At 31.8% G+C, this 14,931-nt stretch overlaps 1 protein-coding gene across 2 annotated transcripts in view; it reads right to left on the reverse strand.

The window, feature by feature from the left end:
* LOC127703000 (uncharacterized) overlaps positions 1-14,931 on the reverse strand; it is a 113,164-nt gene that overhangs the window by 2,902 nt on the left and 95,331 nt on the right. The window contains exons 5-6 of one of the 2 annotated variants that reach the window (XM_052207372.1): positions 7,383-7,478; positions 686-826 (exon numbers count right to left, since the gene is read on the reverse strand). In XM_052207372.1, the coding sequence (XP_052063332.1) occupies positions 686-826; positions 7,383-7,478 (237 nt within the window). Of the gene's footprint in view, positions 1-685; positions 833-7,382; positions 7,479-14,931 lie in introns of both variants that reach the window. The other variant, XM_052207371.1, reaches the window with a different exon arrangement.

A 14,931-nucleotide genomic window follows, 5' to 3' on the forward strand; every position in this document is an offset into this window, starting at 1 on the left:
GCAGTTGAACTTTCACATGCCTATCCAAATTTAAAGAACTTTTTTTAATAATTTTCTTTTTCTTCAGGAACGATCACAGTAATATTTACAAGTGATTTCGGTCACAAACCATAATTTTGAAAGAAAATAACAAATGAAGCGTTTAATCAAACTTTAGTAGCAATTTGTCCCAAATCTGAATCTTTAGAAATCTGAAATAGAATTTATTACCAAAATTCCATTTTTTTTAAAAGTTAAGGCCATATGTTTGAAAGCGCCTGGAATCTTCAATCTAGAACTGTTAAAACAGATAATAAATATAAGCTTTAATCTTTAAAACAGAAGGACGAACGGACGGACGGACAGACGAACAGACGGAATAACGGACGGACGGACAGGGGTAAATGAATATGCATGCCCCTTAACATTTTTGTCGCAGGGGCATAAAAAAGATAAAACAAAACTTTATATGTTTTAAATAGATCTTTAAATACATCGCAGACTTCGTAATGTTTGATGAATATTACCAGTAACAGTTGTGGTCAGACGAATTTTAATACTTCATAACTCAATCCATAAAAAAATTCTTCTATTGCAAAACAATTGTACCGGGATAGTGATTTCTCCATAGCCTATACAATGGACGATAATAATATCATTATTCTTTCAGTTAAGATATCATTAATAGATTTCAAAATATACTTACATTTACGAGGTGATGACTTTCGTGTATTCTGTGATTTTGACCTTTCTCCAGGTAGAAAAACTACTTTCTGTCGGACTTGTTCGTAATTCGCAGCAACTGATATTAAGGGCTGCTCTCTTTCTGGTTCGTTTGTTTCATTGCCTGTTTCTTAAAGATTGCGTCACATTTAATGTACTGATCATAGAGTGAATGCACATTTAAATACATATTCATAAAGTACGTAAAAATTGGTGTTCCTCTTGAACTCGGAAATTAAAAAGTAAATGTAAATTTGCTAAATAACATTCTTCAGATGTTTGTAAGACATTAATCTTTCGGTCAATAGTATATATATATTTTTTGTTTTGTCTGACTTGTTTGTATCATGGCTTCAATCTTTTTGAATAAGTGCAAAACTCCACAAACTGTCAAAATAGCCTAATTTTGAGATTTTGTCATTAACATTGATATGAGTCCAGGCTTTACCAGAAAGATATTTTGCTACAGGATGTATTACACTGAAATGTTAATGTGTGTAAAATATATTTTTGAGGACAGCATTTTCTAATATTTAATTAATCCAAAAAAAAAAAATACCATTTTAGATCAAATATGTCAATTTCAACATGTTTATGACACCATAGTGACCTTTCTGCATTAAAGTGTCTATATTACGACATATTCTATTAACCTGCACCTAATCAATAACGTCAATTTATTTTTTAAAGGATGAAAAGCTTTTCCCATTATGCAATTTCAGGAGCCAAATAATGGCTCTTAACATTCCTCATCCTAGTCATTGTTTTTGGCATTATCATTATTTGTTACAAACATGATTATAAGTTCGAAGCTAATGATTGACCTGAACTTTAAATCTAAAACCTGTATAAAATGTTTCCAATGCTATGTAAAAGTAAACATATTATTATATTCAATTGACAATATAAATACGTATTTTCATCACATCTACTAAAGTTTAATTCATTACCAAATATTGATAGTTTATGCCTTGGACAGAACGGTGCATTTAGTTTATAAAAAGTTTTTGTTTCTAAATTCATAAAGATGAATATATAAAAGAAAATTTTGTACACTCATCATAAATGTCAAAAGTTTCAGTTCTTGTACGAATTTCATAACGCAATTGTTTTAATCAGTAAATTAAATATTCAAAATATTTGAAGCTTTTGTTTTTTGCAAATTTGAAAAAGTAAACTAAACCAAATTTAACTGTTATATATGACTACTTATTTTACAAAACTACAACACAATACACCCCAGCTATCCTTGTTCGTCATAAAAGCATTTCGATAATCTATATGCTTTCAATTCTACTGGAAACCACGACGTTGAAGGGTAATTAATTTGAAATCACACCAAAAATGACGTTCAAACCACCTAAGAGGTGCATGCTGACCGCGGATAACTTCGGAATTCAATTTCAGAATTTGAAAGCATCAATATCACAGTTTGGGAAGGGAACTATACGGGATTTTTTAAAATATTTTGTTCATTTGGTAAAAGGGGTCCAAAACAGGGTTCCGCAATTCGAAAGAATAAGTTACCGAATGAACGGTTTTCTTTACACAAATGATAGGACTATATAAATTTTCTGCTTTAAAATTTGGTAACGAAAACATTCTACATGTATATATAAACCAATCAAATAATAAAAAAAAATATGCACAAAACGTTTTCCTTAGAATGGTGTAGATCCGATTAAATAGATCAAAAACTGTCAAACAACAGCGATTAAAACTGCAAAAAACAGAAAAACCACTCGCTGCTACAACTATTATTTACATATGATCCTTTTCTGATATTTAGTCTTACTTCTATGAAAGATTTATAGCGATTTTCCTTGTAGAAAGTTCAGTAAATTCATTACGCTAATGTCGGACATTTGTATTGACTGCACAATGACTTGTTCATTTACTGTACAATTGCTTATGCTTGGGTTGATGTGCTGAACTCTTAATCCAATGATGCAAACAATTTTGATAAAAATTGTCTTCTCATGGAGTTTTTCGATTTTAGGTTAACATGATGAAAAAAATGTCCTTACAATTATCTTGATTCATTTACTTCTGTGCTATAGCTTTCAATAAACAAATATATTAGCATCATCTAGCTTCCAGTATCTCCACTTGCTATTTGACTCTGGGTTCGTTTTGTTGATAATTGCATGGGTCTCGCTTAATGTTTGATGGCGTATACATGTATTTTCTCGGTTCCGTGAATAGATGACGAGGTTTAGAGCTCCTTGAAACTAACATTCAACATTCGAATGCCTGAGCTAGGTTAGGATATCTTGATTCTTTTATAACACTTTTTTGTTGCATTGTTTATATATTTATGTTGCGGAGCTAGACATTTTTTCTTCTTTTAAAATGTTGGTCAACAACAAATAAAGAAAGATACTTACATTTCCGGGGCAGCTGGTCTAACTTCCGGTTTTGTGGGAGTTGATTTTGTACGAGGTTTATTATTCTTATTTATCATTTCTTCACATGTGTGTTGTACTGTTTTGTGTTATATACTTATTGTTCGATTTTAAATACTGTCTCTGATACAACAACTTTATTTATTTTCTTAAAGGGGCATTAGCTGTTAAATTCATGATTACCGATTTGACTTAAATTCTCATATTTGATTTATAACATACTAAAACGTAAATCCACATTACAAAAAGTCCACTGAAATCGGAACAGTTAACAATGCATGGCCTCTTTATAATGTATCAGAATTTAGTACGTAGTTTAGACTCTATGCCATCTAATCACCCCGTATAACTCCGATACAAATGAATCCGGACGTTGACGCGTTCGAATCAAACACATCGTGTACCACGGAGTTCAGACAGAGAAGAATGAATAATTTTAAGGAAATTCCAAGATATTCTTTGAATATTTTGCGTCAATATATTCTTTTCTGTATTACTCATCTCTTATTGCAAGGCTTTTCAAATATTTTATATCGTTATAGGCAAATATGAAAAAGCGCACGGCCTTGTCACTGATAAAAGCATGCTCACTATCTTTAATAGTTATAAATTTCAGGTTTCCCGTGCCTCATATCTTTTAAAACATATATTTTTGATAATATTATAGTTAAGACTTATCAAATTTGTAAAGACTTTAGGTTTTTGTGTTATCTAGAAATAAAAAAATGCATGCTTTTACATGTCTTTATTTTCAAATTGTGTACGCTTCGTTATCTGTACACTTTTTTATACTGTACGATTTGTTGCGAAAACATTGTATTTGTCATATGAATTTTGCATATATTAAAACATGTTTTCATATGTGGATAACAAAACACATGTTAAAAAATGATTTACCACCATAAGCCAACATATAATCTCCGTTGCATAGTTGAAATACACTTGGAAGTATTTGAGTTCTTTTGTACATGTAAGAAGTGTCATAATCAATATGAAAGTGTAAATTGGTTGGAAAATACAATCGATCGATAAAGTACAGATATCACTGGCTGAGCGTACGGATTGACGCATGCGACTTTCCATTTGATAACATATTTTTAAACGTTTACCGTACGACATTCAACCATAAGCAAATCCCCTACCGTATAGGATGAATAAACATGAGCTAATTATAAAAACAAGAGGCCTGATTTATAATACAACAAGAAATGAAAACAATCAAAACATGTCAGACAGCAATTAAAAAAATAATGGATTATAGGCTCTTGACTTGGATCAGATTGTTTTACTTTTGCGCAATTTCTTTAATAGGTAACGCAGGTAAATATATAGATAATTCATAATAAATTTGTCTAATGTTATTACTTTTAAACATATTTATCATTTTGAATTATACATTTTCAATACTGAATTCTCAAAAATTATGTTAAGTTAAAAAATCCAACTCAACTGTGTGTTTGTTTATTCCACATTGGCTAGAGTCTTAGGGGGAAGTTGAGATCTCAGAAAATATGTTTAACCCCGTCACACTTTTGCGCCTGTCCCAAGTCAGGAAATAGCCTTTGTTAGTGTTTTTTTTAGTTTTGGTTGGACATTATGTTTACACTTAGAAATTCATGGGCTCGTTAACGGTTTTGCCCGCAGCTATCAAAAATTCAAAAATTAAATTTTAATAAATTTTGTAACTTATAGGTTACCATTTTGTAGCTTCCTTCATGACCTTTATTATCAAAGGAAAATGAAACGTTTTTAAGGTAAGTATTGCTGACACTCTCCAGAAAAATTTATGGGTCCGCCCCTGTCAATGATACCGGTAAATAATGCGGCGGTGTTAAACATATATGCAAGTCAATCCTAAACACAACCTAAGACACATAAGATAAGAATTGACTATAAAACAGTTGGAAAGGACTTGCCTCATCATCTAATGCATTCGGCAAACAATGTTCAGCAAGCTCATCTGGTTGTTTTCGTTTAGGGGAACTTAGACCAACATCTGTATTTGAGAGAGGCTAAAAATCGTGACAGTAAGAGATATAGAAGTTTGAGTGGCTGTAGTATATATATTTAACTTTATTTTATCTGGAATAACGTGGAAATTCCTAGACTTCAATACAAAATTGCCTTCAGATGTGTGCTGGATAAAACATTTCAAAATTTGGCTTTGGATGACAGATAATTTCATGGTTTACTACTTCGACAAGAGTTACAGATGCAAATGTACAATTAAACTCAAAAAAAAGGTACTGCTGCGATAATGAATACACTAAAAAGACAAGGATTTGTGACGTTTTCTGTCAACGAATTGTACAGTGATTATTTGTAAGAGAGCAACGAACTTGACATATTTGGTGAAACGAACGATACAGTATAAGATGAACTTATTTAGAACGATATCGTGTTTATTTGGATTTCTAGGGAGCATTTGAAGGCACGTGTTAATATTACGTGAAGTTATTTATCATTGCTCAAAGTATTGCTACACAAAAGTTAATGTAAGAAAAAATATTGAACAATGTTTACCTCATAAAATGTAGAAATTGCACCATGCCTGCGCGTTTTGCATCTAGCATTTTTTCTAATGTTTTTTACAAAATATGAAACTTACAACAACTTTATAATTGAATAGATAAACTACCATGTTCACGTACACATTGATATATACTCACGTCAGTTCTAGAAAGGCATTCGAAATTGTTTTCATCCCAAATGTTGTCCTGATTATCGCTTCGAACGCGTCAACGCCCGGATTCATTTGTATCGGGGTTATACGGGGTGCTAATTAACCGTCGAGATTATCTCCGAAGACTTCCGATAATCATTCGACCCAATTTAAACATATCTATAAATATACATACACTAAGAAGCACGTGGAGTTGTGTAAATCGTGGTTTCACCTGGATATGAATGATATCTTGTGGCCCGAATCGGTATAAGAAATGTATTTTTTTCGTGGCTCCTTTGTTTCACTTTCAATATTGACATTCTTTTCTGTTTAATAACTTAAAAAGCATAGGGCATGCGTAACCCATCTTCAGCTAAAGGGAAAGTAAGGGTTACATGAATTCGGGTTCAACTGAGGTTGAATTATTGACCTACAAGTCAATAACACATTTGCGATGTTTTCGATCTTATTTTGACCAAATTGAACCAAACTGACTGCTTATAGCGAAACATTATTTCATTATTCCGCATTTATTGTAACTGTTTGAAAGGGAAAAAAATCTATTTAAATTTTTTGTCTAAATGGCAGCTAATGCCCCTTTTATCAATTTATCTGATTTATATACGACGAATGTTTTCTCTACCAAATCTAATAGCAGCAACGTTATACAGTAACATGTGTGTAAACTAACCTTACATTCAGCAACTTTTTATTGTTCCGAATGGCGGAGCCCCTAAATAGTCTCTCGAATAACCAAACAATTAAGTTCAGTTCCAACACAGTAAAAATCAAAGCAATGTCAACAAAACAGCACAACAACTATAGCTACTAGGATCGTGCATTTTGGAACATGCATTTCAGAAGAAGTGGAATCAACTATGTGGTAGCACTATAAACCCACTAGAAACGGAAGCTTACCCTATGAAAATTGTTAGCATACTAATATCCTAAGATTCAGCTAAATATCTACATATATAGATTTCTATGTAAACACTATTTTATTAGTTTATTCTCTATGTCACACTGATTTGTTTGAAAATCATTTACACATACCCTTTGGATAAGTTTAGCTGATAAAAAAAAATAACAGTCATTATCAGAGTTGATGTTTTGAGGAGGTTTCTGAAGGAAAAGTCACACTTCCATAAAACTATTAGAATGAAAAAATGACGCTTTGGACAACTGATATATACCTAATGGAAACTTCGAAAGGCACCGAAGCATACCTGATGCAAATGAACCCTTTTAACAAATGTATAACACATTTATATATTACCGCCTTCGAGTTATCCTTATCTGAACGAAACACAAATCCTATACCCACGAATCACTTACCAGGAAATGACAACGCTCCATTCTGTTTTATAGACCTTTCGAAATCCTCTCGTTTTGTCGTAATGATATACACCTTCAGCAATTTGGAGGCAGAAACAGAAAGTTTGCAGACCCTTGTAAGCAAAGCATGGCAACGGGACCTTGAGCTCTTTTCACAAAAAATGTATCGGAAGCTATACTGACATGTTCATGACTTTCGAGTATTTTTTCTCCTAAGAATCTTTGTGAAATGAGTCGCAGTATTTTAATTAGATCGTGGTAGTATGTGCACTTACGTCTTTTTCTATAACAATATATTATCAAAGATACTATCACAGCAGCTAGTATGCATACCACGATACTTGAAACTACTGCTGCAATGGCTGTTGCATCTGAAAGGGGGAAAAAATAAATTAAGTTAAAAGAATATTCATGCTGGTATATTCTTATATTACCTAGTGTTTTATATATAAACACTTAAAATTATTATAATTTAGCCAATATAAAAATAGCACAAATTTTTAATTTAAATTTTGTGAAACCATTGCTAATATATAGCTCTAGAGCTAAACAAAACAATAAATAAGGTTAACATATTCGAATAGCGTTATTCGCCCACATTACAGTATCAGGTTTTTACTGCAGACTACCAAAATTTGAGCACATGGCTTAGCTGTCGTCATGTTAGTTCACCTGGTGTGACAGGCCATGTGAGTAATTGCCGTCATTTTGCGTTAATGTCAGTCGTCCCTATATTTTTCATATGTTTAACTTCTTTAACCACTTGACTAATTATAACATAACTTGGCAAGAACGGTGTATCGAAGGTCCTATAAAAACGATCTTCATTTTGGTTCTGATTGAACGCAAAATATGACCGTCAGGGGCAATCATCGACTTTGAATGACTACATCATCAAATGTATAGATTTACAAAGAACATGGCCAAAATTTTCAAAACTCTTCCCTGAAATTTCAAGGCAGAAGTTTTTGACATTTATGGTATTAATTGTTGTAAAAATGTACTCGTTTCACGTTGATCGGGTGGTAAACTTAGCGGCTTTGATGTCACACAGGTACAGAGGAATCTGTATGGAAAGTCCCATTAGCATCTTCTCTGAAACCTCTAGGCAATGTTTACAAAGGATACTCCGATTCGAATCAATTTGAAAAGTAATTTATTATTTTCCAATTATATTGTAAAAATCTTCAATTAAATTGCAATTACATTCAGACATATTCGTCCTCATCATTGTCAATTGTTCTGCTTGTATGGAGTACCCTAAAGGCTCTGTTCGTGTTCCCCTTTTATTTTCAATTGTATATTAATGATATTGCCGAAAATCGACTTTCCCTGACTAGACTGTTTGCTAATGATACATCATTGGGATATTCCACCTCCACTGAAGATTGGAGACTTAGAGGTAGTAATTAAAGGGAAACTTCGCAAAAAAATGAAAAATTGACATTATGTTTATTCGTAAGAAATATTGCAATATGCATACAATCATTAATATTAACGTTTTATTCTTCTGGATAAGTGATCAAAATAGATTTTTAAATCCGACTATCAATTTTCGACATGACGTCGTCTTGACAGCCTCTCGATACAAATTTACCACGTGATATCTAAATACCACAAAGTCGAAAAACAAGAATGACATACCGAAGTTTCATTCAGTGTCAAAATGAGGTATATGGTAAAACTACTTTAATTCATTCTGGGTTGATCCCTTATTTGATAAATCGGCATGGCTTAATAAATTAATGCCAGATAATCGTGTAGAAGTGGCACATGCGGATATTCTAACGACTACCTGTGGACCTTACAAATTCAACATTACGCAATGCGGATATCCATGCATCGCTTTCCTGCTGAGTGAACCAGGTGTGCACAGGTAAAATTTATAAAGCATGCCATGCCAAATGATGTCAGGTGAATATATATGTACATCCTGTGTAAAACTTTCTGTCCCGACTGATAGTAATATGCAAGATATGAAATCATACACATATCAAATTGGGCGCATGTCGTTTAATTAACACACTGTTTACGAACGACATGTTTAAAGAAAGAAAATTAATTTGTTAATGAAACGAAACAGCTGAAAATAGAAATGAAAAGAATTTTTTGATACATTTTCTTACTATTAAATTTGGAAAGAAAAAAGTATAAACTCGATATCAATAAATATGGACATTTTGAAAATCTTATGACAAATTTCGTTCAACATATCGATTTTAATATTTGACATAAGAGCACAGATGCATATATTCATTGCACACAAATGTCAGAAAGTCGACATAAGGAAAACGGATAGAAAGTCACTGACCGCAACATCACAACTAAAAATTCTTTTGTTTGCAAATATATAAGAGAAACTTCTCGTTCTTTTTATTACATCAGTCTATTCATTTAAAAGTACAAAACATTTTTATTACCATTGTTTATTGAAGATTTATAAAATTTTAATCGTACGAGGGCACCATGAAGCCAATTTGAAAGCTTGTTTTCTTTGTGATTGTTTAAGCATTATTCATTATTTACAAATAATTTTTTTGTTTTTAATGGGGGATAATAAATTCAAAACATAAAAACTTGATTCACATTTTATTGTTAATCTCAATTATGTGATTATCTGTATTTCTTGTGTCGAAATCTTCTTCACTAGAGGGACTGGAAACCCTCAGTACTTTCACTCTCTGAACAAGATATTTTTAGGTATGATAGTATGGGACAATTCTACAGACCTTATACAAAACTTGTTATAAAATAGACGCTCCAATCATATGAAAACACAAATGTGAGTTAATCTGATGAGCAAAATTGGCACCATTTGATCACGAATTGATTTCGTAAACTATAAATGAAACTTTATTATAAAATAAGCTTGTATTTATAATTTATTATATTATTGAGATAAACTGTCTTTTGTTTTCGGTTCAATTACAATTAGGCAAAGTACCTCCAAAAAAAGGAGAATGCTAAAATATTTGTGCAATCTTTGTGTATTAAACTGGCACTTCTGTCTTATAATCCGAGATGTTATTCACACCTGGAGCGGTTAACGCTTGAGGCTTAAATGCACTCGGGTGAAAATCAAAAGAATAGATTTTCAGACAGTCGATCTTTTAATTACCGTGAATTAACCACGCCTTCACGAGGTATTGTCAGAGAATAATACACATATTTACACAACCCAAGAGGGGAAAAGTTTGCTAGAATTAAAATGTCAGAAAGCGAACATTTATTGTCTAACACCACAGTATCAGTTATATAAATTATGTTTGTGTAACATATCCTTTTAAAAAACATATTTCATAGAAAAACATTTTAATACGATTCACTTTTAGCACATTTAACATATAAAATATCAGAAATTTATATCGGCCTTTACCATAGGAATTTTAACTAACGAAAATTAAAAGAGTTGCACGTCTGTTCGTTGTACTTTCTTATTTTAAGTTGGTTATAGGCTTTACAAAACGGTCATCGACGCGCTTTAAATTACGTAAAAAACAAAAACGATAAGAGAACAAGACTTTAAATGAAATTAATTTCACTCCCGGCATGCCCAAGACTAAAAATACGTCGCAATAGACTGGTAAATTCCAATAAATGAAATTAATAATTTTCAATTTTCTTTTTTATTCGTATTCATATAAAGATAAAACTTGGTGAATATGTTTTTAATGTTATTATGAACATATCAAGATGATAAGTCAAATATCGCGAAGTTTCCCTTCAACGGTGAATTAAATGCACTAAATATATAAGTATGTGTCCTCAAAGAGGCATTTATTACGATTTTGACAAACATTTAAAAAAAAAAAAGATTTCAAACATTTATGAAAGTGGAATACTGAAATGGTATTTTTAAATTAGCAGTCAGTTTGGTCAAATGTTATACATGATAAGTTTGAAAAAAAACATCACTAATTTATTATTGTCAATGATTCAATCTCATTTGAATCCGTATTCATGCGAACTTCAATAAGACCCTTAGCTGGAGATAGGTTGCGCATGGGCTAAGCATGTTAAGTTATTAAAAAAAAAAAGAATGTTAATATTGAAATGTGAAACAAAGAAGCCACCAGGAAGAACAGTTTCGCTGGCTGATTCGACCCACAAAGCACAAACGAGGTAGAACCATTTCGCTGACTGATTTGACCAACAAAAACATTTTTTTATACAGCTAGAATGATGTTTTGTATATATATATATATTGTTGAGTATGTGACATGAAATCAGACAGACATAGAAATTTCTTCATTAAACGATTGTACGTGCTTGTATTTATATTTATATTTATGTTTCCATCTGATCATTTGATCATCGGCATTCTTTGGAGGTCATCTCGATTGTTAGTAAGATACCGTATATAGAGAATATCATATGGCTTTTTCAATATCACATCCGTATCAACCCGAGACACCAATATAATCCCAAGAGCTCTGCTCGAGGGATTATATTGGTTGAGGGTTGATACGGTGTGTGATATTGAAAAAGCCATATCATATACACTTTATTATATACATATACCTCACGTAGATGTTTTTTTATGTGACATGACGTCATACAGATAGGGAGGTTTGAAATGACGTCATACATATTATAGGTTTGATATGACGTCATACAGATTAGGGGTTTGATGAAGCCTTTGCAACAGTGACTGCAATCGATGACGTGACGTCATACAGATTAAAGGTGTGATAAAGCCTTTGCAACCGTGCTGATATCGATATCATCACGGGTGGCTGATACAGCACGCTTGCCTATGATTGTATTACACATACAATTTATCTGTATTTACTACTAAGTATATAATAAAGTCTTATATACACACGAAATGATGATACATTAAAGCAAGTCCATGAATTGTAAATCGTTTTTTTTTTTACTTTTTGTAATTTGGATATACGTTTTAGTATGTTATACGATACATTGGCATGAAAATATGGATATTGTTTTGATCGTAATTTACAATTTAAAAGTTTTAGAAATCATTTTAAATTAAGGAATATCTCTATCATGCAAAGCTCTGATTCCTTGTCCGGTTTGATTACACTTTTAAATTAGGTCATTTTGGTTTACCAGCTCTTTAACGTTTGTATAAAGTTTTGGTTTTTCAAATTTTTTGGTCTCGAGCATCACTAAAGAGACATTATTTATCGAAATGCGCATTTGGTGCAGTAAAATTGGTACCGTTTATATTATAACTACTAACTATGGAACATATCTCTTTCATGCAAAGCTCTGATTCTTTGTCCGATCTAGGCTTAACTTTGGGTCCTTTGGTTTATCATCTCTTCAACGTGTGTATGCGGTTTTGGATTTTCAAATGTTTTGGCCTCGAGCATCACTGGAGAGACATTATTTATAGAAATGCGCATTTGGTGCAGTAAAATTTGTACTGTTTATATTATTACTACCACTGGGCCAATACTTCTACTGGTGGACTGCTAGTCTCGAGGGTATCACCAGGCCAGTAACCAGTACTGCGGTTCTAGCATGAAAATACGGATATTGTTTTGATTGAAATTTACTGTTATAATCTTTAAGAAATAATTCTAAATTAAGGAATACATCTCCCTCATGCAAAGCTGTGATTGCTTGCCCAGTTTTGGCTATACTTTATTAGGTCCTTTTGGATTATCGGCTCTTGAATGTTTTTATCAGGTTTTGGATTTTGAATTTTTTGCCTCAAGCATCACTGAGGAGACATTATTTTTCAAAATGCGCATCTAGTGCAGTAAACCTTTGATATCATGATAAATCAAATAGGAGAATTTGAGTCAAATCGGTGAACATGAATTTGACAACTAACGTTCCTTTAACCAAGATAAAATGGAAATAAAGGTTTATTCAAATATTGTGATCCAAAAATTTTCTCTTCTTCTTTGAATTAAGGATCAATATCTAACACATCAAGTCATAAAATAAGGTAAAACTATTTATTAGGACAAAAACTTAAATAAAGAACATATTGCTAAAAGTATAATCAAACATTTAAGAATTTTAAGAAAAATTGAGATTTAAGAACAGACAAAATATAGAAAAAATCTATCCTGTAGTCAATCGTCCTACAAATGCAATATTTAAGTTTGCATGTGAAGTTGTGGGATAACAGTGGTATTTGCTATTCAAACAAATTAGAAAAAAAATATATTCAGATACTGCCACAATAGTAAAGGATTGCATATTTTTACCAATACTGGGTATCTTTATTTAGAGAATGGTTTTAAACTGCATAGTAGGAGATACAGAAGGAATCTTCAATTATTTTATCAGATTTACAATGGTCTTGCCCCATAATATTTTTGTGGTTTGATCTAGAAACCATACAGAGTATATCTTTCCATCCACTACGTAGAGGCAATTACTTAATTGTCCCCTTTTGTAAACCCTCTTTAACAAATTTATCATTTGTTCCTTTGTCTTCTAGAGTGAATTTTTTATAACAAAAATACGGAACTCCAGGGGATAATCTAAAAGGGGGGAGTCAATAAAACATGACACAATCAAACGTTAGACTATATCAACTTACAGATCGAATTGAAAACAACTTATATTCCTTACTTGGTACATGCATTTCCCCTGGTTTTATTGCCAGCTAAAACTCCCACTTGTATGACAGTAGTTTATAGTTCCGTTATATTTATTATAGAGAGGTTTTCATTAAATATTCTTCAAAGTTTGAAGTATAATGTATACATAGTTTAGTTGCACTTGTCCAGAGATAAATGACCACATATAAAATTTTATAGACCATGTACAAATTTAGCCAGTGGGATTTATGATGCAAGTAAACACTCGATTCAGATTACTGAATGACCATGTTACATAAACCACATTACACATGTTACTTTTAAGTGTATTGGGAAGGTTAAGAGTTTAAATAAGGGTAATTCAACGGTCACTTCAAAGATGCAAAAGTTTAGTACCGACATTTATTACTTTATTTGATTAATGGGATAATTTCTCCGGGTACTATATAAACAAGTTTGTTCAGTTGGTGTACTATCTGTGTATTCCAACTGAACAGAACTTTGTGTTTTTATTTTTAAAGGTTAGTAGACTTTACACATTTTTTGTAATGACTTAAGCATTTAAATTGAGAAAGTATTTGTGGTTAAAAGTAAATTTTTAAACTGTAATCTGAAAATAGAAACAATATACTCGTTTAATTTTATCAATTTAATGGAGAGCTTAAATTGTTCAATGTCATTTAATTTATTTACAACTTTATTGTATTTGTTAATTATTACTATTTTAATTTGTATTTTAATTTGATGTTCAGTATTGTATTATAATAAACAAAAACAGATCTGTGTATTCCAACTGAACAGAACTTTGTGTTTTTATTTCTAAAGGTAACCTAATAACAGGACAATTTCAGAAACCCTAGCGGTAGGATAAAAGTCCAAAGAACAACACGAAGCACTATATATATAAAGTCACTTGGCCTCTACATACACCTAAAGTTTCATCCAACCTCTCACTACACCAAGTCGAGTAAAGTCTCACCCCAACCAACACCAAAGCAAGTATAAAATATTGACAAAATTGGTTGAGCAACACCAACAGACATAATTGTTAATGTAACAATAGAGCTTTCTTTGATTTTGACGCAAGGTACGAACGAACGTAAAGGGCGCATGTATTTCATTCCCACGAGAACACCGAGAGTCTTTTAAATCGGGTAAAACGGGAACTGTTTTCTGAATTGAATGAATCTTTAAAGATGTCAGCAGATCGCACTTAAATTACGCATCTATTATCTTAAAATAAAGAAAAATAATTTAAATATAAAAATAAGAAGATGTGGTATGATTGCCAATGAGA

Source organism: Mytilus californianus, unplaced genomic scaffold (genome assembly GCF_021869535.1).
Source record: "Mytilus californianus isolate M0D057914Y unplaced genomic scaffold, xbMytCali1.0.p SCAF_5, whole genome shotgun sequence".
Taxonomy (NCBI): domain Eukaryota; kingdom Metazoa; phylum Mollusca; class Bivalvia; order Mytilida; family Mytilidae; genus Mytilus; species Mytilus californianus.